Source organism: Oncorhynchus clarkii, chromosome 2 (assembly GCF_045791955.1).
Source record: "Oncorhynchus clarkii lewisi isolate Uvic-CL-2024 chromosome 2, UVic_Ocla_1.0, whole genome shotgun sequence".
Classification (NCBI taxonomy): Eukaryota; Metazoa; Chordata; class Actinopteri; order Salmoniformes; family Salmonidae; genus Oncorhynchus; species Oncorhynchus clarkii.
The window spans coordinates 76,166,379-76,193,396 of NC_092148.1; the positions used below are offsets into that span (position 1 = coordinate 76,166,379).

The 27,018-nt window shown below is 43.0% G+C and overlaps 3 protein-coding genes across 7 annotated transcripts; 1 reads left to right on the top strand and 2 right to left on the bottom strand.

Moving 5' to 3' along the window:
* The first annotated feature begins 364 nt into the window (after positions 1-364).
* LOC139382538 (transcription termination factor 2, mitochondrial-like) lies at positions 365-2,359 on the top strand. Its single transcript, XM_071126642.1, has 2 exons — positions 365-407; positions 828-2,359. Exon 2 carries the CDS (start codon positions 839-841, stop codon positions 1,982-1,984), a length of 1,146 nt encoding a protein of 381 aa, XP_070982743.1. The 5' UTR covers positions 365-407; positions 828-838; the 3' UTR covers positions 1,985-2,359.
* Positions 2,360-6,329: 3,970 nt separating this feature from the next.
* LOC139378148 (dihydrofolate reductase-like) lies at positions 6,330-9,130 on the bottom strand. Its single transcript, XM_071120558.1, has 4 exons — positions 9,030-9,130; positions 7,079-7,178; positions 6,621-6,736; positions 6,330-6,423 (listed from the first exon to the last, which is right to left on the bottom strand). The coding sequence occupies exons 1-4, from the start codon at positions 9,128-9,130 to the stop codon at positions 6,330-6,332; spliced, it is 411 nt and encodes a 136-aa protein (XP_070976659.1).
* Positions 8,642-27,002, bottom strand: LOC139373831 (cryptochrome-1-like). 5 transcript variants are annotated; one of them, XM_071114908.1, is made up of 11 exons: positions 26,775-27,002; positions 26,644-26,739; positions 26,544-26,583; positions 14,980-15,088; positions 14,430-14,572; positions 13,652-13,925; positions 13,001-13,453; positions 12,738-12,889; positions 12,203-12,405; positions 11,773-11,868; positions 8,642-11,487 (listed from the first exon to the last, which is right to left on the bottom strand). In XM_071114908.1, the coding sequence occupies exons 2-11, from the start codon at positions 26,699-26,701 to the stop codon at positions 11,402-11,404; spliced, it is 1,614 nt and encodes a 537-aa protein (XP_070971009.1). In that variant the 5' UTR covers positions 26,702-26,739; positions 26,775-27,002; the 3' UTR covers positions 8,642-11,401. The 5 variants fall into 5 exon arrangements, 4 of the variants coding, with proteins under 4 accessions (XP_070971009.1, XP_070971000.1, XP_070970989.1 ...); XM_071114899.1 differs by adding an exon at positions 23,012-23,061 and having other exon boundaries at positions 26,544-26,739; XM_071114888.1 differs by having other exon boundaries at positions 26,544-26,739.
* Positions 27,003-27,018: the final 16 nt, after the last annotated feature.

Sequence of the window (27,018 nt, forward strand, 5' to 3'; positions counted from 1 at the left end):
TGGTGCAAGACCAGAGCTCTGACGGAGGAATGTAAAGATAAGAAGATAAGAGAAGGATACTGGGGTTGTTCCTGCTCTGCTTCCTACAAGCAAGTTTAGTCAGAAGCAGAAGAAAAGCATTGCTACATTACATTACATTACATTACATTACATCTTCTGTGATCTATATGATCTATGTAAACTTAGTTTAGTATCCATTTTAAGCTGGAATAATTTTAGTCTGCCTTTCAGTGGCTTGAGGGATTAGTTTAGATTTTTGTATAGTGTCAGCTGTGCATTACCGTTCTTGTACACTTAGTTGCGCTGTGGTGCATCTGCAGCTAGTACCACACAGCCATACACCAAAGAAGCAAAGTTCAGTTTCATAACGAAACGTCACATCCGCTGAACGCGGCTAACAAACTCAGGTACTGTGATGTACTTGAAATGTTTATGTTTGGAAAGTACAAGGGAATTGAATGAACATGCATTTTAATTGAATCAATTGTCAGTTTGCAATAGTTTTGTCTTCCCAGCATCGTCGGATGTCATTACAATTGATTCTGCTTACCTTTAGCAACCTATCATAGCTGTCAAGGCAGCTAGCTAATTTAGCTAACCTTAGCTAGATGACTAACTCAGACATTGACAGACCAATGTTATGACCATATGACTGATGTGATATTTGTGCAATTCTTCATTATTGCTAAGTTGTTAAGTGCTGAGTTTGTTCCCTTTGTTTTGATTCACAAAAAATATATGTTTTGTATTCTTTATAGTCAAGAGTCTGTAGCAAGCTATCTTGAAAAGGAAAGGTCATATTACTAATTTTGTTATATCATCCCTAGGTCAGACCTGCATGGTCTGTGACTGTGCACCCATGTTGCGATTAGTCACAACGTTGCTATGCCGCCACTGTCAGCGGATTCGACGTCTCCCCCCTCTCAGGGCCTTCTCAAACCCGGGAGGCACAGCAGAGAACCAGGTGACCGTGGAAGCCCTCTATGACCTTTCTGTGGACATCCAGAAGATCCGCCAGCTCAAGGCCTGGGTTCTGCATCAGAGCCCTGCCTATGTGAGTGAGACGGCCAGCCTGCTGCGGGACATGGGAGCAGAGGGGCCCATGATTGCCCGGGTCCTGGAGCTCTACCCCGAGGCGGTCCTCTGCAGCCCGGAGCAGCAGCAGGCCCAGAGGGAGCTATGGAGGTCCATCTGCCCCAGAGAGAGAGACCTAGTGGGCATCATTGAGAAGTTTCCCGCCTCCTTCTTTACCTCCAGTCACCACGCCAACCAGAGGGCCAACATCGACTTTTTCCAGAGTTTACACCTAAACAAGCGCATTGTCACCAAGCTGATGGCCAGCGCCCCCCAGAGTTTCAGCTGCCCCGTGGGGCAGAACAAGGAGATGGTCTGCACCCTGCAGCAGGCCTATCTGGAGCTGGGGGGCGACGCAGCTAACATGAAGATCTGGCTGCAGAAGCTGCTCAGTCAGAACCCCTTTGTCCTCCTCAAGCCCCCGGAGGTGCTGAGGGACAACCTGCTGTTCCTCAGAGACCGGGGTTTCACCACCTCAGAGCTCCTCCGCCTCCTCTCCAAACTCAGGGGGTTTGTTGTCGAGCTCAACCCGGACAGCATGCGCCACACCCTGGCCTACTCGCAGGAGACCCTGGGCTGCTCAGAGGCTGAGCTCCGGGACATGGTCCTCAACTGCCCAGCCTTGCTTTACTACCCTGAGGTCATCCTGGCTGAACGCTTCGAGGGCCTGCTCAGAGCTGGAGTCACTATGGCTCAGATTACACAGACTCCGACCGTTCTGGAGCTGACCACACAGATTGTAAGTTACCGGATCCAAACACTGCGGTCATATGGCTATGATGTACGGACAGGCAGCCTACAGGCCCTCAACGGCACTAAGAAGGACTTTGAGATGAGTTCTGGTAAACTGCAGCTGCGACGGGAAAGACCACTCTTCAACCCTGTTGCCCCGTTAAAGGGTGATGATTGACCTTGATTTCATGGTCTAAAATGCAGAACATTCTTATATCACCATAGGGAGAACTTGAATCAGGATTTTCTTTCAGCTGAATGGTATTACTGAGTTTAGGAGACGAGCTTGCCTTGAAAGTAGTCTTGCACAATTCCTCCCCAAAGGCATTTAGCCTGGGGATAAGATTACCTTGAAAGAGGCAACGCATCATTTTATCTGTGCAATATTTAAATACTATTAGGATAACAATAATATTTGGATATTATGATGCAATGTTGAATACGTGTTAAACAGATGTTTTGCTGTGTGTTGGGAATTGCCTGTGTATTGAAGCCAATAGGTGTCAAAATAACCCCCTCAAAACATCCTAATAAAACAATTGTATTGATTATTCATGGTTTTGTGTATGAAAGGTATCATTGAGGGTACACTTTTATAAACAGTAATGAGCCATAAACTTATTTGCTCTACAGCCAGTGTCATTGTGGATAACATCATCTCAGTGTCTTGATGGCAGCATCACTTTTGTCCCCTTAAGCAAGTGTTTTTTACAGGTTTTGTTTTATTGGCTGATAAGATTACTCTATTAGTCTTTGAAGTGCTGAAATCAAATACCAGGTCATTTCTGCCTGACTGGAAAAGCAAAATATGATTTCTTTGTTTGGATTTGCAAGAACTTTATTACCTGTGTGTATAGGTCTAACACACACTGTCATGTCTGATTTGTCATGGGTATAGATCTGATATTGATCTTTCAAATGTAGCTACCAACTTGGCTTGTATTGAGAACTGAAGTGGAGTTGCATTCAATATTCTCAGAAACTAATTTGGTCAGCTTTTCACCTGCCTTACACCTGCCGTGGTTTTAGATTAGTGCGCACATGTTAATTCAGGGTAAAAATCACTATGCGGCCTTGCTGAGCATATAGGCCTACCCCAAATACTGTACTGTAAGCTTATTTTAAAGGCCTTGCTGGGAGTTTAAAGCCTGCTGGAGCCCTTGAAACATGCTCAGAGTGCTTTTTAATGGGGAATGAGCAGCACAGCTAACAAAGTCATGACTTTATGCTTCAAGGTTTCCAGCTCACTGCCAACCAACAAACTTTTGGCAGCATCTGAACCAGCACCCTATTGCCTATAGAGAACTACTTTTGACCAGAGCCCTAGTGAATAGGGTGCCATTTCAGATGCTTCTATAGTCTGACCAGAGCCCTAGTGAATAGGGTGCCATTTCAGATGCTTCTATAGTCTGACCAGAGCTCTAGTGAATAGGGTGCCATTTCAGATGCTTCTATAGTCTGACCAGAGCTCTAGTGAATAGGGTGCCATTTCAGATGCTTCTATAGTCTGACCAGAGCTCTAGTGAATAGGGTGCCATTTCAGATGCTTCTATAGTCTGACCAGAGCCCTAGTGAATAGGGTGCCATTTCAGATGCTTCTATAGTCTGACCAGAGCCCTAGTGAATAGGGTGCCATTTCAGATGCTTCTATAGTCTGACCAGAGCCCTAGTGAATAGGGTGCCATTTCAGATGCTTCTATAGTCTGACCAGAGCCCTAGTGAATAGGGTGCCATTTCAGATGCTTCTATAGTCTGACCAGAGCCCTAGTGAATAGGGTGCCATTTCAGATGCTTCTATAGTCTGACCAGAGCCCTAGTGAATAGGGTGCCATTTCAGATGCTTCTATAGTCTGACCAGAGCTCTAGTGAATAGGGTGCCATTTCAGATGCTTCTATAGTCTGACCAGAGCCCTAGTGAATAGGGTGCCATTTCAGATGCTTCTATAGTCTGACCAGAGCCCTAGTGAATAGGGTGCCATTTCAGATGCTTCTATAGTCTGACCAGAGCCCTAGTGAATAGGGTGCCATTTCAGATGCTTCTATAGTCTGACCAGAGCCCTAGTTAATTGGGGCCATTTCAGACGCTTCTATAGTCTGACCAGAGGTGGGAAGAGATCCAGATTAACAAGACTGCTGTAATCATGGCAATAACAAAATGATATGTACATGTTAATGAATTTGGGTTCTCCAAAGGGTATTTTTATAAGATTTGGTCTAGTTCCGAGTCATGTACAATTTCAGAACCAGTTGACTATAAGGATATGTTTGGGGACATATTGCAGTCCCAAAAGTTCACTTTTATTTTCTACAGTTGGTTTCAATGTCAGTGACTTCTCCCTCATACGTTGTCACACTGAGTTATATTCAGTAACCTCCAAATTGGTGCCATCATTTTAAAACACTACCCACTGACCTCTTTTGGTACAACCTGAACTTGTTTTATGAGTTCAAATACAGTATGTTTTCTGTTAAAAGGTTTGCTTCCATTTGAGTGTAATGAACAAGACCATGCGAAGTGTATAAATGCAAATTCCGTTTTCACTTTTTTCTCCCTCTCTTTTCCTTGTTCGCTCTCAATGATGATCCACTTTCACCACGTCCTGTCTGCTGCCCTACGGCGACTATGTCAGTCTGAATTATCTCTTAAAGCAGGAGAGGTTAATAAGAGGCAGTATAAATTGTTATTTTTCATTTCAAATGTGACACCCGGTATTATTAGCCAGGGTTACACATTGTTTGTATGGGGCATAAATCAGGGTAAATATGAAAATAGATGACACCTGCAATTAAAATGTATGATTTTCAGCTGCAGCGATAGCATTGTAGAGTATTAAGGTGGTAAATATTCCATGTCTAAGGTCAGTAGGACTTGGAGAATGAATGTGTGCTCAGAGACCACGGCTAAGCATCTTTCTCCTCAGCTGTTATAATACCAGCATATCCCATAAAGTGCGTCCCAAATGACACTCTATTCCCTATGTAGTGCACTACTTTTGATCAGGTCCCATGAGGATTTAGGTGCCATTTGGGACATATCGATAATGTCCCTCAGTAAAGGTGACCCTTCTGGGATACATTTGCATATAGTAATTTCCGTTGTGTTGTGTGTGGTATACACAAGTTGTCTGAGTGGATGTGGACAAGAAGTTCTTTGATACACAATTATATAGAGGACATAAGGTCCTAATCTGTCTGACAGTAATCAGTCAGTTTAAGTCATGTTCTAAGAAACTGGTTCACATACCACATCCTATCCACATCCATGACATTGGATAAATGTTGTAATAAGAGGGAGGGAAAACAGAAAATGGTTTCAGGGGCCGTACCCACTCTTTTCTCTATGTCCTGTCTTATGTCTCCATCTAGAGGATCACTTACTCAAACACTGTATACTGAAAGATGGAGTTGAATGAATTATTACTGATGACAAGTATTCGATTAGCCATGATGACAAATACAATATCACGGCAAGTTGAATAATTTAAAGGAACTGTATTTAAGTATCATTACAACTTACATCACTACATTGCAGACATTCTTCAATAGTAAACATTTGCAAGAAATCTAATGGCTTTCCTACACCTTTCAAGAAACATAATTCGGAATAAACGTTCAATAATATATATTTCCTGTATCATTTAAAGCACCAGTTGACATGAAACACTTGAAATCATCATAATTACAAGTATTAAAACAATTCCAGCCTTTGGGTGGTGACTCCACACCGTAAATTGCCATATGATATGAAATCTTCAGTCATAAATCTTCATAAATATCAGAGCATACGTTAGTAGAGCAAGAGTGGCATGGGGTGAGTCATAGCAACGTGGGCACTTCCAGGAACAACCCCCCCCCCCCCCCCACACACACACACACACAACCCTGGTGCCCATGTTGCTATGACTCACCCCAGGCCACTCTTGCTCTGACGTAGGCTCTGACTCAGAGAGAGCCATTGGTTTGGACCTTGCAGAATATTACTGATGAGGGGAGAGGATAACAGGGGATTGATTATGCATCAGACAAGGAAGGCCACTATATGGGACATCAGTGGCTCAATCGTCTGGGGCAAACATGAAAATCTGTCTATATTTGACAACACATGACATGACTAACAGTAACAAATCTGACTGGGATGGACATGTTGACTAATTTGATTCATGAGTGTTATGGAACTGTGCTGATGCAGTCACAGACACATGAGATAAGAGGCAGAGTGGGGCATTTGTAATATACTTGTAAATGGATAATGATTTTTTATTAGAATTGCACTGGCCAACAGAACACAAGGTTCCGATAGGATACCCTTCTTATTGTATGTGGTGTAGTAAACATTGTTTATTGCATTCATACAGTTCTTCACTACATTTTATGTTAGTTTCACGAGTAGATCTGAATAAACATGATAAAAATAAAATGGGATATACATGGGTAGAAACCGACATCAACTTAACATCTCAATCCACAATGCCAGTTAAAAAAGGCACTGAAGGTCTGACAAAGAATAGTCAGAATGTTTGTATTTATTCAGCTCCACAGATCTCCCTCTTGAAAACTTCTAATTGAAATGTAACCCCATTCTCCTCTTGAATCTCATTTGGTACTCCAGGAAACCTAGTTTGAGGTTAAGGGAAACAAAGGGACAATTTAGACAGATTGATGATGCTTTCTAACACTTGGCCTGACGTGTGTGGAGTGGACCTGGTCAGTCTGAACAGAGAATATATCCACTAATCAAAACAGTCCAAAGTGTAAGGAAACAGTGCTGCACTGCTTAGAGCCAAGAGAGCAGAGAATTAAATACGCTTCCTCATCTCTCTTGTTTTCTAAAAATGCTTTGGTCAAACTGCGGGAAGAAGACATCACAGTGGAAGTCAGCCATGATGTCAGTGAGGTAGACACGGTCACACCAGGGATGCATCAGGGCGTTCTGATTACAAGGGAAAGGTAATGACCTAATTTAGTGGATGGACTGTCCTAGTATAATGAACAATTTAATCCATTTTGATCAACTTAAAATTCCTAACCCATATATTGGATTTAAAGTCCTGGGCCCATTTTAATAATGCATCTCAGAGTAGTGCTGATCTAAGATCAGGTCCCCCCCCATCCATGTAATATTATTCATTATGATCTAAAACTATAAACTTATCCTAGATCAGAATTCCTACTCTGAGAGGTTTTATGAATAAGGGCCCAGATCATACTGTACCACAAACTTCCCACCATCCACAATGAGATTCAACAGTTACCTGAAAGACCTGTGGGCCACCCAGATAGTCTCCATCAGGTCACAGAGGGGTTGCAGCAAGGCCAGGCCGACACCACTGTCGAAATCCTGACAGAGAAAGTGGGCATGCTCCGGGACTGTGCTGGGAGGAGTGAGTGACACAAAATAACCAATCATTTCGAAATCTATATTGACTATCTTTGACTCTGTTTTCATTAGGCTAAATGATCGACTGAAATGATTTACATGGCCAACTTTGAATACCAGACTCATTGAAGTTTAAAAACATTTTGTTAGGTTGTGGATTGTGTGTGTGATTGGTAGTAGGCCTAGTGTGATCATTTGGAACTAGTAACTATTAAGTTCCTAATAGTGGATATTGCTTTCCAACTATCAATGGCTGATTAACTCAAGTTGTATTATCTATACTTGTTACATAAAAAGTGCATTTCAACCCAGCTTCATTGTCTGCATTTCCCTGTGCTCTACTATTTCATCATACAGTTGGCACACTGTAACCTAAAAGCCATGGATTCATATTGGAAATCAATCAAAATTAACTGGTTGGGAGACATTTGTGGTAGTGTCCAAAAATAATTTGAATTCTGTCCTGTGAAAGCAATATTTTATACATTCATTACCATTGGACCAATATCCTTTCGCAATGCTCCTGTCTATGGACTCAAAGCAGTGAAACACAACTTGAAATGTTTTATTCATATTGAAATACACGTGGGGTGAATTCGGAAAGAGTGGGACATCATATAAACTGGGACAGCTTAATCCTGACGCGTTCATTTACTGGTCTGACAATATAAAATCAAAATATTTTTTACTAAAACCTTGCAGAGAAATGACATGACCAAAATCAGACCACTTCATTGGTGTGACATATAGAGCGGGGCAGAGCAAGCTTCAAACAGGAAGCTCACCCCATAAAGCACATCATAAAATTGTGATGTAAATGTTCATAGGCCTACATGTACTGGTGCATCAAAACACATAAAAAAGTTTCCAATATAATGTTTACATTTTGTAATTCAGCCTTTTTTTTGTCCTGCGTTACCAACTATATCTAGCTAGTGGGACAGTCTTAAAGTATTTTCCAATGTAGGAAAGAGATACATTAGCGACCCCCTGTACTTAGGTTAGAAAGGGCTCTACTTCTTGTAGTACTATATCCTGTAAATGTTCTTGTAGTGTTATTTGAGTGAATTCAGAAAAAGTGGGACACTTTTTGCATTTCAGTCATCTGTCTGTCACCTCTTCAGACGTCTATCCAAGATATTAGCCAAACACATGATATATTTCTGAAATCCTCAGATGTTTCCTAATTACACAACATTTTACTTAATTGTAATTGAGGTACAATTAGGACTATAATTATGGTGCCCCAGTTCATCTAACCTGCTGTCCCAGTCTACCAAATGTGAACTGAAAATATGGTTGACTCAGAGTACAGAAATGGTTGTGTCATGTCTCCTGTGAATATGATATCAACATTTGTTTATGTGACTAGGAAACATCTTGAGTATTTCAGAAAATATATAATGTGTTGGGCTAATATGTTGGATAGATGTCGAAAGAAGTTACAGACGACTGAAATGCAAAAGTGTCCCATTTATTCAAAAACTAGATCCATTGCTACAGTGCTATTAAGTGTTATCAAGTTACTAAGTGTACAGTATCTTAATAAGCATAATGGAATCCGACTTCAATCACAACTGGCCAACATTAAATGCGTAAACTAATTATGCATTTAGGACACAAATGTAGAATGCGCATCAATTAATGATCCAAGTATACATGTGAATGAGTTTCAAGGAGCCTATTTTCTATGAATAATAAATTATCACATTGTTATCATTGAATAATGCAAACAATCACGCAATTGTGTAATTTGTAATGCTGGGTTTTAAATAGCTTAAATTTGAAACCGTTACATTATATAACATTGCCTAATCTAAAAAAAAAGAATAATGAGTTTTCTCACGGTAAATGCCATGGCAACTGTCCATTTTGTCCTATTCCCATGTTGTTGCACGCAGCGGTGATGAGCCGCAGAGGCTTCCTCTGTACTTTGTCCGCACACATCGCCGATGCAATTGAAGGTATAACTGTCTGGTTTACAGACAGTTGCAACGTGGTCTCAGAGCATTTCGTATTATTCAGTAAGTAAATCTGAGAACTATAGTATAATATGTTACATTTCGTATAGTATGTATGAATTTGTGGATATCCATCAACCATTTCGTATGATATGTTACGTGTTACATGTTACGAATTGCATTAAGTACAAATGGCTAGGGTTAGGGGAAAGGTTTTAAGGTTAGGATTAGGGTAAGGGTTAGCTAACATGCTAAGTAGTTGCAAAGTAACTAAAAATGAGTAAGTAGTTGCAAAGTTGCTAATTAGCTCAAATACAAACGTTCTCAACCAACCATATGTAACCATACCAAATTTAACATACCATAATAATTTGAATGTTCCAGATTTGAGTTTACTATCTTACATCTAGTCTATGAGACCAGTCTGCAAGATTACAAGTGTTTATATAATACACTGATATGCAGGCAAGTTTAAGAGGATAATTTAATTGCATAATGACAAAAATCACTGATTTGTTCTTCCGGGTATGACAAAAACAACTGTGGACATCAATGGAGGCTGCTGATGGGAGAACAGATTTTATATGGCTGGAATGGAGCAAATGGAATTGAAGCAAATGGAATGGCATTCCATTCCCTCCATTCCAGCCATTGTATTTGATATCTTCACGATTGTCTGATCCCTCCTGATGACCCAGTTGGACATGAGAGGTCCACCAGGAGGGATCAGCCAATGAAGTTGGAAGTCCCACCCAGTTGACTTAATTTTTATGGTGGAAGCCCTCAGTGGCGCTGCCCATGCTAATGTAACAGTATAACTTTAGACCTTCCCCATACCCGGGCGCGAACCAGGGACCCTCTGCACACATCAACAACAGTCATCCACAAAGCATCATTACCCATCGCTCCACAAAAGCCACGGCCCTTGCAGAGCAAGGGGAACTACTACTTCAAGGTCTCAGAGCAAGTGACGTCACCGATTGAAACACTATTTAGCGCGCACCACCGCTAACTAGCTAGCCGTTTCACATCCGTTACACTAATAGTCTTTTGCGCACACATCCGGAACAGCTTTTTCTGGATGCAACGTGACCAAAGTGGCTGTCCATGTTTACCACTGATTACAGCATAGATACATTGCAGCAATTGGAATCTTTTAGTTTTGATTCATTTTACTTTGCATCATTTTCACTTTGCATTCCTCATTGAGCTTTACAACAAACAATATTTGCATACCCATGACATAAAACAAACCATTATGCTACAATAAATATTACTTTGAGCCAGTGTTACTTTGCTCCTTTTATTACAGCATTATACAGAACAGTCAGTCTTTATACAAAAATAACAATTGGTTTACAACTTCACCAGAAAAAAAAATAAAACAAAAAAAACATGCAATATACCATTTTTACTGTACATTTTGAGTTGAATTACTCACACGCTTATACAGAAACGTTTACATCATTCCCTTAAAAAGGTTTTTACAGAGGTTATGCTGCCTTAAAAATGCTTATTGGAAACTCATATTTCTGAACTTCTGACAGCATTATACCCCATAGAATAATAAGTGTTTCCTGACCATTTGACCTCATGATTCCAAGTTGGGTCATCAGTCATCCTCAGCTTGAGGCTGATGCAATTCTCCATGCCTAGGACTGCACATAACATGCCCTCAGGATCAAACAGTCACCCCCCAGTGTTCTTTCAGCAAATATAACGTGTGCCTCCATGTTCTATACATACATATATCCCCAAAGGGACCACATCTTTTTTGGGGAAAGAGGACAAACGTGTGTATATCATCTTTTATTATAAATGGAACTCAGGCTTGTATTCCCAGCACCACAAAAAATACAGTTTGGTGGTGTGCATGTTAAAGACTATCGGGAGTCATCTCGTGAAAGGGCTTCTGTCCTGACACCATCACCTCTATCTAGTAACACTGGGAACAGTGCGACTGTGCGTTTGCGATTCTCCACAGAGGTTGAATGTCACAGACCGCGATGCTGCGATCAGTTCTTTGGGGATCATGTGATTTGATGTTCCCCATAGTTCAATGTGGGATGTTAGCAGCCTCCTTTCCTCTCCTCTGCTCCATCTCTTCCTACTGCTGCTCACACCACTGAGGTAGATGTGCTCCTGTAAAGTTGAAGAGTCAGGGGAGGAGGATGCAGCGCTTCAAGTGCTGGTGGAGCCTACTGGAGATCAACAGGGTAGCTGGTACCCCCTCTCCTCTACCCTTCCACATCAGGGACTAGTTGCTGGTCTGCCTCTGGGCCTTGTTGCTACCCCCCGGTGTGAGGTCCTCACTGCTACGCTTCACGGCAGCATGTCCTCTGCCTGAATAAAAAAAAAACATGATATTGTTCCCTATTAAATTGGTTATGGGTGTCTGCTTTGACTCTTCTAACTTCCACCCACGACCCACATATCTGAGATGGATGAATTCACAGTTCAATCTTGATGTAGATGAGATGGGCAGATAATATGCAGGTTAATTAAAGGACAAGTTCAATTTGGTAAAAAAAAAAGTTAATTTGTCCTTTAACCCTACTCTTTGGAAAATGCAGGTTTTGCTGTGGTAAGGACAGCCAAGGAACCGAGGAGGATGTAGAGGGTCTTTACCTGCTTGAGCGACTGCCTCATGCTGGATTTCTTCAGGGGAGGTCCCCACACCATTTCCACCATTGTTAGGATTAGCAGGCACTGTCGCGAGCAGCCCTGTGAAGTGGGGACAAAAGAAGAGTTTTGCAGTCAGTCTACCACACCCCCATAGAGAACAATTGATAATGATAATATAAAAGACAACAAAGTCACTGTATCGGCAAAGAATCTCAGAATAGGCGTACTGATCTATGATCAGGTCTGCCCTCCCTAATTATGATGATTTAAAAAGGCAAAACTGATCCTAGATCAGTATGCCTATTCTGAGACACTTTGAATAGCTGAATAGCTTATCATTGAAATCATTTGAGTAAGTACCAGAAAATGGCTGATTCTAAGCGGATTTTCAGGCTATTAGCTGTAGTTTCAGCAGGTTGTGCTCGGTGCTCACCCAGACCGCGGTAGCAGGAGAGCTGTTGGTAGATCTGCGTCATCCTCTGGATGTTGAGGCGGCTAGCCTCGGTGTGGTGCACCATGGGCTTGGGGTAATGCATGCCGATCACGCACTTGGATGCCTTCTGCACGCTCTCGGGCGCGTTCCAGGGGTCGAAGATGTACTTGGCTGGGAAGGCCTTCAGTATGGGCAGATAGCGCCTGGAAGAACCAAACAGAGAAATTACATTGTTTAAAAAAAAAAGAACCACGGTGACACACTTCTTCTGCAATGAACAATCGAGAAACAAATGTACATTTCTAGTGGGTTCAGCAAGGACATTTAACCAAGACTCTATGAAGTGTTTTGACGTGACATCGTGGTCTAGCAGTTTGTCATGGTATTCTGCATGTCCTACATGTTACAAGCATGGTGAAATAAAGCACTGAGGTCTATTACTATGAGAGTACTTCAAAAGGAAAATAACTTGTGTACCACACTGGCTAAATATAGTGGAGGGGTGGACAACTGGGTGTAGGGAGGGTCTTCTTACCGTATGTAGTCTCCGTTTGGGTCCGTCCTCCTGCCGAAGCCTACAGGGCAGTAGCAGTGGAAAAACTGCTGGAAGAAGGAGCTGCACGAGAGCCACATCCAGCTGCCTGCGTTCACACTCCAGTCTGCATCCAGGAGCAGCTCCTCAAATACCTGACAGATAAATAAACACACACACGGTCAGATATCACAGTCATACATGTTCTACCTACTTGTCACTTCGTCTCCCCGCTCCCTCTAACATCCCCTTCCCCCAGTATCTACCTTCATGCCCTCCTCCCAGCTGATCCACAGGTCTCCTCTAGTGAGAAAGCAGGCAACAGCATGTCTGGCCAGGTGGTGGATCCAGCCCTCCTGTCTCAGCTGGGTCATGATGGCGTCAATCCAGGGGAACCCTGTCCTCCCCTCGGCCCACTTGGCCAGCGCTTCCGGGTTGCGGTCCCAGGGGATCTGCACACACACCGGATTGCCCTCCATTTTGTCGAAGCGGGGGTTGTTGGTGGCTGTGGTGTAGAAGAACTCGCGCCACAACAGCTGGCCATAGAGCGAGAGGGGCGGTGAGCTGTTTTTCTTCACCTTCCTGTAGAGGTCAGTGAGTTTGAAGTAAAAGAGGCGACAGGAGAGGCAGCCGAAGCGGAGGTAGGGGCTGAGGCCTGTGGGGCTGGCCAGCAGGGAGTTGGCGTTCATCCTGGGACGCTCAAAGTTGGCCACCCATGCCTGGAACACAGAAGGTTAGTGTTTGGGATACAGTGCAACACACTGACAAGGAGTTCAGAAAATAAAGTCAACAAGGTCGTTTTTTTGGAGGGGGGTTGAATTGACTGAATTGAAATGGAATTGACCCCAACCCTAGTACTGTGTGTCCACCACACTGGCTCAGTAGTGCTGGGATATAAAGAAGGGACTACTCCTCACCTTTCTCTCCAGGTGCCTCTCCAGGCGAGTGAGGGCCTCCGTCTCTCCCCCTGGCCATACTGCTGTAGCCAGGCCTTCGGTCTCAAAGCCAAGCTCCTCCAGGGAGGGCACGGCAAACTTGTCGTCATGGTCATCACTGATGGGCGTGGCACACTTCCTCATGACCTCAGCAGTGATGATCTCAGCGGGTGATTCCACGGCATCCATGTGACTGATGAGCGCCTGGAAACGCTTGTAGGTGAGAGGGGACTGGCCTCCGTTTAGCTCGATGATCCTACAGAGACACATGGAGAGACATGGAGGTATTTAGTGCATCACGTAACACTAGTATCATGGTATTGTTCATGAATATGTTGCTAATACATCATGTTTGCGTATTTGCACAACTTGATCACTTGGGTTGTATTCTCACAATATCTACTGTGCGCGTGTGTGTGTGTGTGTGTGTGTGTGTGTGTGTGTGTGTACGCGTGTTTAACTATTCTTGTGGGGATCAGAAGAATAGTCAATTAACAAAAACTTGACCAACTGGGGACATTTTGTTAGTTCCCACGAGGTCAAATGCTATTTCTAGGTGGTTTAGGGTTAAGGTTAGGATTAGTGTTAGAGTTACGTTAATGGTTAGTTTTAGGGTTAGGAGCTAGAGTTATGTTTAGGGTTAGGTTTTTGGGTTAAGGTAAGAGTACAGGATGGGGTTCTGGAAAATATAATTTTGAATGGGACTGAATTGTGTGTCCCCACAAGATAACCTGTACAAGACTGTGTGTGTGTCACTCACTTGTCCAGGTCATAGAGAGTGTGGGAGACTTTGACAGTAACCTCCACACCGGCCTCGCTGGCCAGCTTCTGGATGGCGGCGTCACGTTCCTTGCCGAAGGGCTCAGAGTCGTACTCATAAGACAGCTGGCTGGTCTGCCATTCCTGGGAAGCAGAGAGAGAGGGGAACAAGGTAACTCAACATTATAAATAGGGGACCTTTACCGTTGTAAATAGAGATAGTGGATGTCACAGAAAGGCCTTCATAGAAAATAACATGGATTCCAATGGAATTCAAATAGTTTCACATATACACTGAATATACAAAATATTAATAATCACCTTCCTAATATTGAGTTGTGAGTCACTCACTGTATCAGCATATCTGATAAAGTGGATTTACGGTACAGTTACTGTGACAGTGCTTCTATGGGGCATACTGTATTTCTATGCGACATAGCCTAATGTATTTCGATGAGTTATAGGCTACATGAACAGTACCGTAAGTGTATGTATGGTACAGTAGTGTAATGGGTTTACTACAGTAAAGTAAGTATGACTGTTGACTATACCTGGAACAGCCTAGGGAAGACATCAGTAGGCTGGCCCCGGATGACAAACAGACGGGAGTTGAGCTTGCGGAGGCTGGCGTCTAGGTCCTCTAGACATTGTAGTAAGAACCTGGAATCAAACAGAGGGGATGATCAATCAAGTGATTGTATATCAGAGAGGAAATAGTTTTAGGCATTGATTTAGTTAAATACAGTAAATTAATGGGTACTGCAGTGCATTGGGTATTTGTCCTCAGGAAAACAACAGGTCATGGTATTTCAGTTGAATGATGATCCAAAAGCCACATTAGTGACTGAAAAAATGATCCATGTTTCATATGATCCATCATGTGAGGCATGTTGTATCATAGGTCTTCATGTCAAAGGCCTTGGCTTCTTCAAAATGATAATAGCTTGAACCGGAAAGATCAGAGGGCGGGTGGAGAGGAAGTACAAACATGCGATGCTACTTCTCTCAGTTCGTCACATTATTCAGAATGATTTAGCCTATCGAACAATGTCCCCCTGAACAACAAGTCAATCAGTTAGGCTAGAAGATGTTAGATGAATATTCCCTCAATCAGTTTCCCTCATAAACACTCAAACAAACAGATGACAATATAGGCTAGGCTAAGGATGAAAGAAAACATTTCACCACCAAAATGAATCATGCCCTCGCAGTTAACCTACATACATAGGCCTACTCCTCTGTCTGCTGGTATAAAACTGGCCTAATTGGCATACAATTTAAAACACCAAGTGGAAACATCCAGTGGACAATCATGACCGAATGGAACTTACAGTCCATTACCTTAACAATAAGGTCACTAACATCCCAGCCTTGTAGTACACTTCAGCTCACAGCAAAGTAGTTCAACAAAATGACAGCTGCTTGCCTCCCTCAACAGGAAAATCACAGCTAGTGCAACAAGGCCTCATAAGAATGGGAGTATACATTCCTGAGTAAGAGAACACAAAGTCTGTATCAACATTTAAAGAACATCTCTGGCTAACAGTAGTTCTCCGCCGAGGTAAACTAGCATACTTTGTGATAAGCCTGGGCCCCTGGGGCAGGACTTCTGGACTGACCCTCTACAACACTCCTCGGCTCGACCTTCCCCATTCTGCTGTGATATTGTCCTCAAACTACATAGGCAGTGTTGATAACAACACAGTGGTCCTCTATAGCTTAGTTGGTAGAGCATGGCACTTGCAATGCAAAGATAGTGGGTTTGATTCCCACTAAGTTGCTTTGGTTAAAAGTGTCTGCTAAATGGCATATATTAGTGTCATCATTGTGTTATGCGGCCAATAAATTTGCCTACTGTTTGATATGACAACATGGATATCAACCAAGTTAAGAGAGGGCGACTGACATCCTGTTCTGTGTTAGGTGACTAACTTCCCCTAGGGTGGCATCCCATCACCCGGCCTATACCCTCAACTGAGAATGGTGTCCTCCTGTTGTGTTTTTCAATTCACACTTCAGTAAATGCTGTCTGGGGCTTGTCACCAGCTGTACTCTACTTGGAACTCTTATGAAACATGTCAAATCAAATCAAATTTTATTTGTCACATACACATGGTTAGCAGATGTTAATGCGAGTGTAGCGAAATGCTTGTGCTTCTAGTTCCGACAATGCAGTAATAACAAGTAATCTAACTAACAATTCCAAAACTACTGTCTTGTACACAGTGTAAGGGGATAAATAATATGTACATAAGGATATATGAATGAGTGATGGTACAGAGCAGCATAGGCAAGATACAGTAGATGGTATCGAGTACAGTATGTACAAATGAGATGAGTATGTAAACAAAGTGGCTAGTGGCAAAGTTTAAAGTGGCTAGTGATACATGTATTACATAAGGATACAGTCGATGATATAGAGTACAGTATATACGTATGCATATGAGATGAATAATGTAGGGTAAGTAACATTATATAAGGTAGCATTGTTTAAAGTGGCTAGTGATATATTTACATCATTTCCCATCAATTCCCATTATTAAAGTGGCTGGAGTTGAGTCAGTGTCAGTGTGTTGGCAGCAGCCACTCAGTGTTAGTGGTGGCTGTTTAACAGTCTGATGGCCTTGAGATAGAAGCTGTTTTTCAGTCTCTCGGTCCCAGCTTTGATGCACCTGTACTGACCTCGCCTTCTGGATGATAGCGGGGTGAACAGGCAGTGGCTCGGGTGGTTGATGTCCTTGATGATCTTTATGGCCTTCCTGTGACATCGGTTGGTGTAGGTGTCCTGGAGGGCAGGTAGTTTGCCCCCGGTGATGCGTTGTGCAGACCTCACTACCCTCTGGAGAGCCTTACGGTTGAGGGCGGTGCAGTTGCCATACCAGGCGGTGATACAGCCCGCCAGGATGCTCTCGATTGTGCATCTGTAGAAGTTTGTGAGTGCTTTTGGTGACAAGCCGAATTTCTTCAGCCTCCTGAGGTTGAAGAGGCGCTGCTGCGCCTTCTTCACGATGCTGTCTGTGTGAGTGGACCAATTCAGTTTGTCTGTGATGTGTATGCCGAGGAACTTAAAACTTGCTACCCTCTCCACTACTGTTCCATCGATGTGGATAGGGGGGTGTTCCCTCTGCTGTTTCCTGAAGTCCACAATCATCTCCTTAGTTTTGTTGACGTTGAGTGTGAGGTTATTTTCCTGACACCACACTCCGAGGGCCCTCACCTCCTCCCTGTAGGCCGTCTCGTCGTTGTTGGTAATCAAGCCTACCACTGTTGTGTCGTCCGCAAACTTGATGATTGAGTTGGAGGCGTGCGTGGCCACGCAGTCGTGGGTGAACAGGGAGTACAGGAGAGGGCTCAGAACGCACCCTTGTGGGGCCCCAGTGTTGAGGATCAGCGGGGAGGAGATGTTGTTGCCTACCCTCACCACCTGGGGGCGGCCCGTCAGGAAGTCCAGTACCCAGTTGCACAGGGCGGGGTCGAGACCCAGGGTCTCGAGCTTGATGACGAGCTTGGAGGGTACTATGGTGTTGAATGCCGAGCTGTAGTCGATGAACAGCATTCTCACATAGGTATTCCTCTTGTCCAGATGGGTTAGGGCAGTGTGCAGTGTGGTTGAGATTGCATCGTCTGTGTCGGGTGGTTAGCAGCAGCACTGCAGGGAGGTTTTAAAATGTGATATCTGAAAGAGTAGTGTAGCCTATGACAACTAGTGGCCCTACAAGAAATGTCATCTTCATGCATACACTTGAACAGTGGGATAATGCAAGGTGACCACAAAGCGAACATAACACAATATTGAAAGGTTGAAACTGAATTTAAATGAATGCAAGCCTCTGTGTCCAATGGTGAGATGTTACCAGACTACAAAATAGATGCTATGGGGCTCAGGGACAGCGTTATGGACGGGCCTTAGTGGACATGGCCTGCCCTACCTCCTTGCCAGTCAAAATAAAATATTTGTATATTATTTATTTGCAGAGCCGGTGCCAGAACGAATCAGATGGACACGCATTTGATTTCTATAGGCAGGCCTGTTTTTTTCCACGGGACCTCCTGTGTGAAATGGGTGTTCTAATAAAGACCATAGGCAACTCGTGAGTTTCAAGTTTGAGGAAGCTTACAATTTATACTACCAATCTACGTGGCAGTTGTGATCATTTTTTATATGCGCATTTTCGTGGTAAACAGTTTCATTTTAATAATAACGTTTTAGTTTCTCAAAATAATTGTCACATGGTTAATGATAAAAATGCAAGATCACCAGTGATCCATGGGTGGCTAAAGAAATGAGCACATGGAAGTCAGAGATAGCCTATAGGCCAATGCAGCAGTAGGCCTATAACTTCCATCGTCAACTAAGTAAAAAACATAGGCCTAAAGCCGACAAATACATTAAAAATATATATATATTTTTTAATATCCTGATGGAAATTCAGGTTCTTTCAATCGCATGAATCACTACTCCGCCTGTCTGCCTCCCTTTCTATCTGACTTGACTTGACATATCATATCATTAGTGAAGTGCAACATTGTATCAACTCAGAAGGTTGGCAAGCTGTTCCCTCAACCTTACCAGGACAGAGAAACCACATAGATGCTCAATGTTCACATGGAGCATTACAAACAAAATATGATTTTATTTGACAAAACTCCTAAATGGTGACATAAATATGACATAAACCAAAACTTGTTTGACACAAGTGTAGCAGGTTGTGAACTCCACTCCGAGAATGAGAACGATAAGTGACTAATACAGAAATGAATGTAACCAAATGATAGGAATTTACTGTACATTTTCTAGGCCTAATGGTTACTAGGTCTAATGGGGAATTGATAAAAAAATAAACAATCAAAGGGCAAACAATTCACACACAATGAAACAATGAATGTGCAAGAATTGGCAGGAAACATAGGAGCACATTCTGGAGAGCTGAGTGCATCCATTCTGGAGAGCTGAGTGCATGCATTCTGGAGAGCTGAGTACATGCATTCTGGAGAGCTGAGTGCATCCATTCTGGAGAGCTGAGTGCATCCATTCTGGAGAGCTGAGTGCATGCATTCTGGAGAGCTGAGTACATGCATTCTGGAGAGCTGAGTGCATGCATTCTGGAGAGCTGAGTGCATGCAATCTGGAGAGCTGAGTACATGCATTCTGGAGAGCTGAGTGCATGCATTCTGGAGAGCTGAGTGCATGCAATCTGGAGAGCTGAGTACATGCATTCTGGAGAGCTGAGTACATGCATTCTGGAGAGCTGAGTACATGCATTCTGGAGAGCTGAGTGCATGCATTCTGGAGAGCTGAGTACATGCATTCTGGAGAGCTGAGTGCATGCATTCTGGAGAGCTGAGTGCATGCAATCTGGAAAGCTGAGTGCATGCAATCTGGAGAGCTGAGTGCATGCAATCTGGAGAGCTGAGTGCATGCAATCTGGAGAGCTGAGTGCATGCAATCTGGAGAGCTGAGTGCATGCAATCTGGAGAGCTGAGTGCATGCATTCTGGAGAGCTGAGTGCATGCATTCTGGAGAGCTGAGTACATGCATTCTGGAGAAAGACGCCCATATCTTTGACACACACCCCTCCCATTCTTGTCTCAACCTTTTAAATTATACTCAAGTCATTATCTTCACACATTTTAGATGCGTTTCACTGACAGCCTCAACTCAATAATCAGTTAGGCCTATTGCCACACGCTCTGTCCAAATTGCTGGCTTCCCAAATAGGCATAAGCACTTGTGATTTGAAACAATTCACAGCAATCCACAACAAGCCACAGCTAATGATCCTCTGTGGCTAAGCCAAGCTTTATGGTAAAGTATTTTGAATGATTTTATTTAGACTGGAGTAATTATATAATTTTGGCAAAACATCCATTTACTTTAGGGGAAGCCAGCATCTGAACAGCGCACCTGCCAACTTACCATTCTAATTCACAATTGGCTGAAACCAGAGTTCTGTATATAATGACGAGATGCTCATTTCTCTTTTTAACAATGTGAGTCATTGTCCCAACGGCGGGAATACAGGTGACAAGCTTAGGTCTGCATATTATGACCATAGAAACACATTGGGCTAATTCAGGATAGATTTTGGAGCTTCGCCTCTTCCTCTGCTGAAACTAGTGAGAGAAACAGTGTCGCTTGGTTTTACTACAAGCATTTCGCCACACCTGCAATAACATCTGCTAAATATGTGTATACAACCAATACAATTTGATTTTACTATATATATCCCATGTATCTGATGCTGTCTGGACAGAAAAACGTATGACATGCCATACTCTTTTTGTCCAGACAGCATCAGATACATGGTCTACACCTACGGCGACAGAGGGGCGTTGTTTCGTTCGCTCTGATGATCTATCTGAGGTTGATGGATCTCTTTCTGTCGGTGCACATCTAGGTCAAAGAAGAAAAGGCAGCTTGATGATGACGTTGTTTCGAGTCACCCAGAATGAGTAGACGCTCGAGCAGGGACGATGACTACTACTTTACAGGTTAATAATGAGTTATTAGCCCAGGTATAGATCATGTGTAGTCAGCAATGTGGGAGTGGTTGCTTTCTACAAGAGCACAAAATGTGGACATTTCTAGACATCTTTGAAAAGTGTGTCGGATAAAATAGATTTTTTTTGTCTTAAAGGGCCAATGTTGTATGTGCTGCTAAGTAGCCAGTAGGCAGTAGCATAATGTGTCATTCTCTGTAATAATGGTATGGGAATAATAATGCATTTTGTTTTGTAAAGTGGTTTCTTGCATCAAACACAACATTTACATAAGTATTCAGACCCTTTGCTATGAGACTCAAAATTGAGCTCATGTGCATCCTGTTTCCATTGATCATCCTTGAGATGTTTCTACAACTTGACTGGGTTCCACCTGTGGTAAATTTAATTGATTGGACATGATTTGGAAAAGGCACACACCGGTCTATATAAAAAGGTCCCACAGATGACAATGACTGTCAGAGCAAAAACCAAGCCATGAGGTCAAAGGAATTGTCCGGAGAACTCAGAGACATGATTGTGTCGAGGCACACATCTGGGGAAGGGTACCAAAAAATGTCTGCAGCTTTGAAGGTCCCCAAGAACACAGTGGTCTCCATTATTCTTAAATGGAAGACGTTTGGAACAACCAAGACTCATCCTATAGCTGGCCACCTGGCCAAACTGAGCAATTGGAGGAGAAGGGCCTTGGTCAGGGAGGTGACCAAGTACCCGATGGTCACTCTGACAGAGCTCCAGAGTTCCTCTGTGGAGATGGGAGAACCTTCCCGAAGGACAACCATCTCTGCAACACTCTACCAATCAGGCCTTTATGGTAGAGTTGCCAGACAGAAGTCACTCATCAGTAAAAAGCACATGACAGCCCGCTTGGAGTTTGCCAAAAGGCACCTAAAGACTCTCAGACCATGAGAAACAAGATTCTCTGGTCTGATGAAACCAAGATTGAACTCTTTGGCCTGAATGCCAAGCGTCACGTCTGGAGGAAACCTGCCACCATCCCTACGGTGAAGCATGGTGGTGGCAGCATCATGCTGTGGGGATGTTTTTCAACAGCAGGGACTGGGAGACTAGTCAGGATAAAGGCAAAGATGAACAGAGCAAAGTACAGAGAGATCCTTGATGAAACCTGCTCCAGAGCGCTCAGGATCTCAGGCAGGGGCGAAGGTTCACCTTCCAACAGGACAACGACCTTAAGCACACAGCCAAGACAACGCAGGAATGGCTTCGGGACATGTCTTTGAATGTCATTGAGTGGCCGAGCCAGAGCCCGGACTTAAACGCGACCGGACAGTTCTGAAGAAACCTGAAAAAAGCTGTGTAGCAACGCTCTCTATCCAACCTGACAGAGCTTGAGAGGATCTGCAGAGAAGAATTGGAGAAACTCCCCAACTACAGGTCTGCCAAGCTTGTAGCGTCATACCCATGAAGACTCGAGGGTGTAATCACTGCCAAGGTACATCAACAATGTACTGAGTAAAGGGTCTGAATACTTGTGATATTTGCGTTAATTTTTTAATAAATTAGTAAAACTTGTAGAAACCTGTTTTTGCTTTGTCATTATGGTGTATTGTGCGTAGATTTATTTTCACTATTTATCTAGCACTCTTGGTGCTTCTAATGATGTTTAGGCTACTGATGTTGTTTTCATCATTTAACCACGCATCTTGCTGACGGTGCATCTTGGAAGTTGGGGTAGTATTCTTTTTTTTGCCATTATAAAAAGAAGCTCTTTCCGCGTTCCGTCACGTATCCTTTCTGTTTCATAGTTGTAAAAAAGCCACTCCACATATTTTTAATTGAACACTGGAATGTGTTTTTACATGCATCTTACAGTTACAGAAACTGATAAATGCTTTTGTATTATTATTTGAAGAAAATGTTTTTCTAATATTACCTAAGTTATTCATAAACACAACCAAATTATTATTTTTGCAATACCATATATGAAATGTACTAATTACATTGTTAGAATGTTTTAGTCAGAATAACTGCTCATTAGCTCGAGGTCCAGCGATTCTAATTTAAACATGTTTTATTGTGTAGCGCATGCACACATAGGAGGTCCCATGAATAAACACGTACCCCCTTATGGAAATCAAATCCCGTCCAAGTGATTCATTCTGGAGGCGGCCCTGATGATCAGATGAAGCAAACCATTCAGAAAAATATATAGTAACAGAAACAATGTCTATAACTAAAACGTGCATACATTTTAATGAATATTTCTGGCATTGTTACAATTGTCTAATGGTAACGGTTTATGTCCTCTGGACAGCGAACCCCGACTGCAGGTCAAACAAACGCTCTCCAGACGAAGCCTCTAAAGGGCTGGCTAGGCTAACTCCTGTCTAAGCTTCAGTTGTTCCATTGACCTGGAGCAGATTACACACACACACACGGAACTTTATATTGGCTAGGCCTATTTATAAACTTGGTGGTTCAAGCGCTTAATAATGATTGGCTGACAGACGTGGTATATCGAAACGTATCCCACGGGTATGACAAAACATATATTTTTACTGCTCTAATTAAGTTGGTAATCAGTTTATATATGGCCAATATACCACAGCTAAGGGGTGTTTCCAGGCACTCCGCGTTGCGTCGTGCTTAAGAATAGCCCTTAGCTGTGGTATATTGGCCATATAGCACACCCCTTGGGCCTTATTGCTTAAATATACACTATATACAGTACCAGTCAAAGGTTTGGGCACATCTACTCACTCAAGGGTTTTTCTTAATTGTTTACTATTTTCTACATTGTAGAATAATAGTGAAGACATCAAAACTATGAAATAACACATATGGAATCATGTAGTAACCACAAGTGTTAAACAAATCAAAAACGTTTTTATATTTGAGATTCTTCAACGTAGCCACCCTTTTCCTTGATGACAGCTTTGCACATTCTTGGCATTCTCTCCACCAGCTTCATGAGGTAGTCCACTACCTGTAATGCATTTCAATAAACAGGTGTGCCTTGTTAAAAGTTAATTTGTGGAATTTCTTTCCTTCTTAATGCGTTTGAGCCAATCAGTTGTGTTGTTACAAGGTAGGGGTGGTATACAGAAGATAGCCCTATTTGGTAAATGACCAAGTCCATATTATGGCAAGAACAGCTTAAATAAGCAAAGAGAAACAACAGTACATCATTACTTTAAGACATGAAGGTCAGTCAACGTGGAAAATGTCAAGTTTCTTCAAGTGCAGTCGCAAAAACCATCAAGCTCTATAATGAAACTGGGTCTCATGAGGACTGCCACTGGAAAGGAAGACCCTGAGTTACCTCTGCTGCAGAGGATAAGTTCATTAGAGTCACCAGCCTTAGAAAATGCAGCCCAGATAAATGCTTCAGAGTTCAAGTAACAGACACATCTCAACATCAACTGAGGAGACTGCGTGAATCAGGCCTTCATGGTCAAATTGCTGCAAAGAAACCACTACTAAAGGACATCAAGAAGAAGAGACTTGCTTGGGCCAACAAACACATGCATTGGACATTAGATCGGTGGAAATCTGTCCTTTGGTCTGATGAGAGTAGGTGAACGTGTAACGGATGTGAAACGGCTAGCTTAGTTAGCGTGGGCGCTAAATAGCGTTTCAATCAGTGACGTCACTTGCTCTGAGACCTTGAAGTAGTAGTTCCCCTTGCTCTGCAAGGGCCGCGGCTTTTGTGGAGCGATGGGTAACGATGCTTCGTGGTTGTCTGTTGTTGATGTGTGCAGAAGGTCCCTGGTTCGCGCCCGGGTATGGGCGAGGGGACGGTTTAAAATTATACTGTTACATTGATGCTGTTGACCCGGATTACTAGTTGCTGCGGAAAAAAGGAGGAAGGTCAAAAGGGGGGTGAGTGTAACGGATGTGAAACGGCTAGCTTAGTTAGCGTGGGCGCTAAATAGCGTTTCAATCAGTGACGTCACTTGCTCTGAGACCTTGAAGTAGTAGTTCCCCTTGCTCTGCAAGGGCCGCGGCTTTTGTGGAGCGATGGGTAACGATGCTTCAAGGGTGACTGTTGATGTGTGCAGAAGGTCCCTGGTTCGCGCCCGGGTATGGGCGAGGGGACGGTCTAAAATTATACTGTTACAAACGGATGATCTCTGCATGTGTATTTCCCACTGTGAAGCACAGAGGCGGTGTGATGGTGCTTTACTGATGACATGGTCTGTAATTTATTTAGAATTCAAGGCACACTTAACCAGCATGGCTACCACAGTATTCTGTAGCGATATGCCATCCCATTTGGTTTGCGCTTAGTTGGCCTATCATTTACTTTTCAACAGGACAATGACCCAACACACCTTCAGGCTGTGTAAGGGCTATTTGACCAAGAAGGAGAGAGATGGAGTGCTGCATCAGATGACCTGGCCTCCACAAGCACCTGACCTCAACCCAAGTGAGATGGTTTGGGATGAGTTGGACCGCAGATTGAAGGAAAAGCAGCCAACAAGTGCTCAGCATATGTGGGAACTCCTTCAAGACTGTTGGAAAAGCATTCCAGGTGAAGCTGGTTGAGAGAATGCCAAGAGTGTGCAAAGCTGTCGTCAAGGCAAAGGGTGGCTACTTTGAAGAATCTCAAATATAAAGTATATTTTTATTTGACACTTTTGTTGGTTACTACATGATTCCATATGTGTTATTTCATAATTTTGATATCTTCACTATTGTTCTACAATGTAGAAAATAGTAAAAGTAAAGAAAAACACTTGAATGAGTAGGTGTGTCCAAACTTTTGACTGGTACTGTAGGTCACAGCTGCATTGGTCACAGCTGCATAGGTCAGAGCTGCGAGGAGAGCAGAGTGCCATAACCACCCTCATGACACAGTGCCCACTTTCCCCTACTAAGCCCTGCCTTCCAGGGTAACTTACATCATTGTTACTGCTACGCATGTTCTCAAACCTGCAGAAATGTACTCTCCTGAACACGTTTCAATGAAGAACACATCACAACGCTCACCATTGTTATGGTCCTAGAAACGGAGTTTCCCCACATACAGGGTATGTTGTCTACATGTAATTCTCCCTTTCACTTCTTTAAACTGAGTATGCTATTCTCCCCTTCTCTTTATGCTTTAAATTAAAGTTGTCATAAGTGTCCAAACTAAAGCAACATAGTATCTGGGCTAAATGAAAGGGAATTCAAGGTCAAGCAGTTATTGCAACAGTCATTGGTCCCCTGGAATGCCATCACTTCCATTTTTGCACATAGTTGTTTAACTCAATTTACTGTAGGCTAATAATTTTCTCCGTATTTTTTGTATTAACTTAGTCATTTGCAGTCAATGTACTATAATTGTGTACATAAGTGTGGTGCTTTTAGGGATGCCCTTCTTTCTTGCCTAGGGGCACACACACTGATGTCATTCATAACCACTAGGCCCTACTTTTAAAATGTACTATAACTGTTTGCATGCACTGCATAACAATATCCTATTCCGTGTGGTGCTTCTAGGGATGCCCTACTTTACTGCCTAGGTGGCACACCAAACACACTCATGTCATTCATAACTAAATATTTCTGAATGCAGGATGTGTGACCTACATCTGTGCTACACACATCTGTGTTTGGTGTGAGTGCAACACAATGTGAGGTGGCAAAATAAAAAAAACGTCCTTGCCTCCACCTGCTGATGCCCACGTTGGAGGACCCTGCAAACCAGGGGTCTAGGATGTAAACACATCGAAGGGTGTCAGCTCCCCGGATAGACTCCTTCAGCGAGGGGTTGTCGTGGAGCCGCAGGCCCTTCCTGAACCAATGGATCGTGTTGCCAACCATTTCACTTGCTGTCCCTTCTTGTTATGTACACGAGTCTTCTTTGATACCGCAGCGTTGACCACAAAACGCTCACGAATTAAAACAATATCCCTCGCCTGCCCAAAATGTGTTTCGGTTCTGTCGCCTTGCTGGTTTTATAATGTAGAGCTACTAAAGTTATCTAACCTTGTTCCATCAATTTGTCCATTGTGATGAGTTCTCTGTTGCCGCATTGATTTGGTGGCCTCTGATAAATACAGTGTACGGACAGGTCTCGATCGCATCAACTTTGTATAGAGCGCATTAAATGTAAGACATTGTTAATATTGTTAACATTG

Bases quoted from the DNA above. Each gene is read 5' to 3' on its own strand.
- LOC139382538 (XM_071126642.1), top strand. From the start codon at position 839: ATGGTCTGTGACTGTGCACCCATGTTGCGATTAGTCACAACGTTGCTA.
- LOC139373831 (XM_071114888.1), bottom strand. From the start codon at position 26,701: ATGGTTGGCAACACGATCCATTGGTTCAGGAAGGGCCTGCGGCTCCAC. The intron at 13,454-13,651 runs GTGAGGAGTAGT...TCTGTGTTCCAG, and splicing joins AGAGGCACCTGGAGAGAAAG to GCATGGGTGGCCAACTTTGA. The intron at 11,869-12,202 runs GTGAGCACCGAG...CCCACTTCACAG, and splicing joins CTCCTGCTACCGCGGTCTGG to GGCTGCTCGCGACAGTGCCT.
- LOC139378148 (XM_071120558.1), bottom strand. From the start codon at position 9,130: ATGTGTGCGGACAAAGTACAGAGGAAGCCTCTGCGGCTCATCACCGCT. The intron at 7,179-9,029 runs GTGAGAAAACTC...CACTCCTCCCAG, and splicing joins CAGTTGCCATGGCATTTACC to CACAGTCCCGGAGCATGCCC. The intron at 6,737-7,078 runs GTGGCCCACAGG...CCTTGTAATCAG, and splicing joins ACCTGATGGAGACTATCTGG to AACGCCCTGATGCATCCCTG.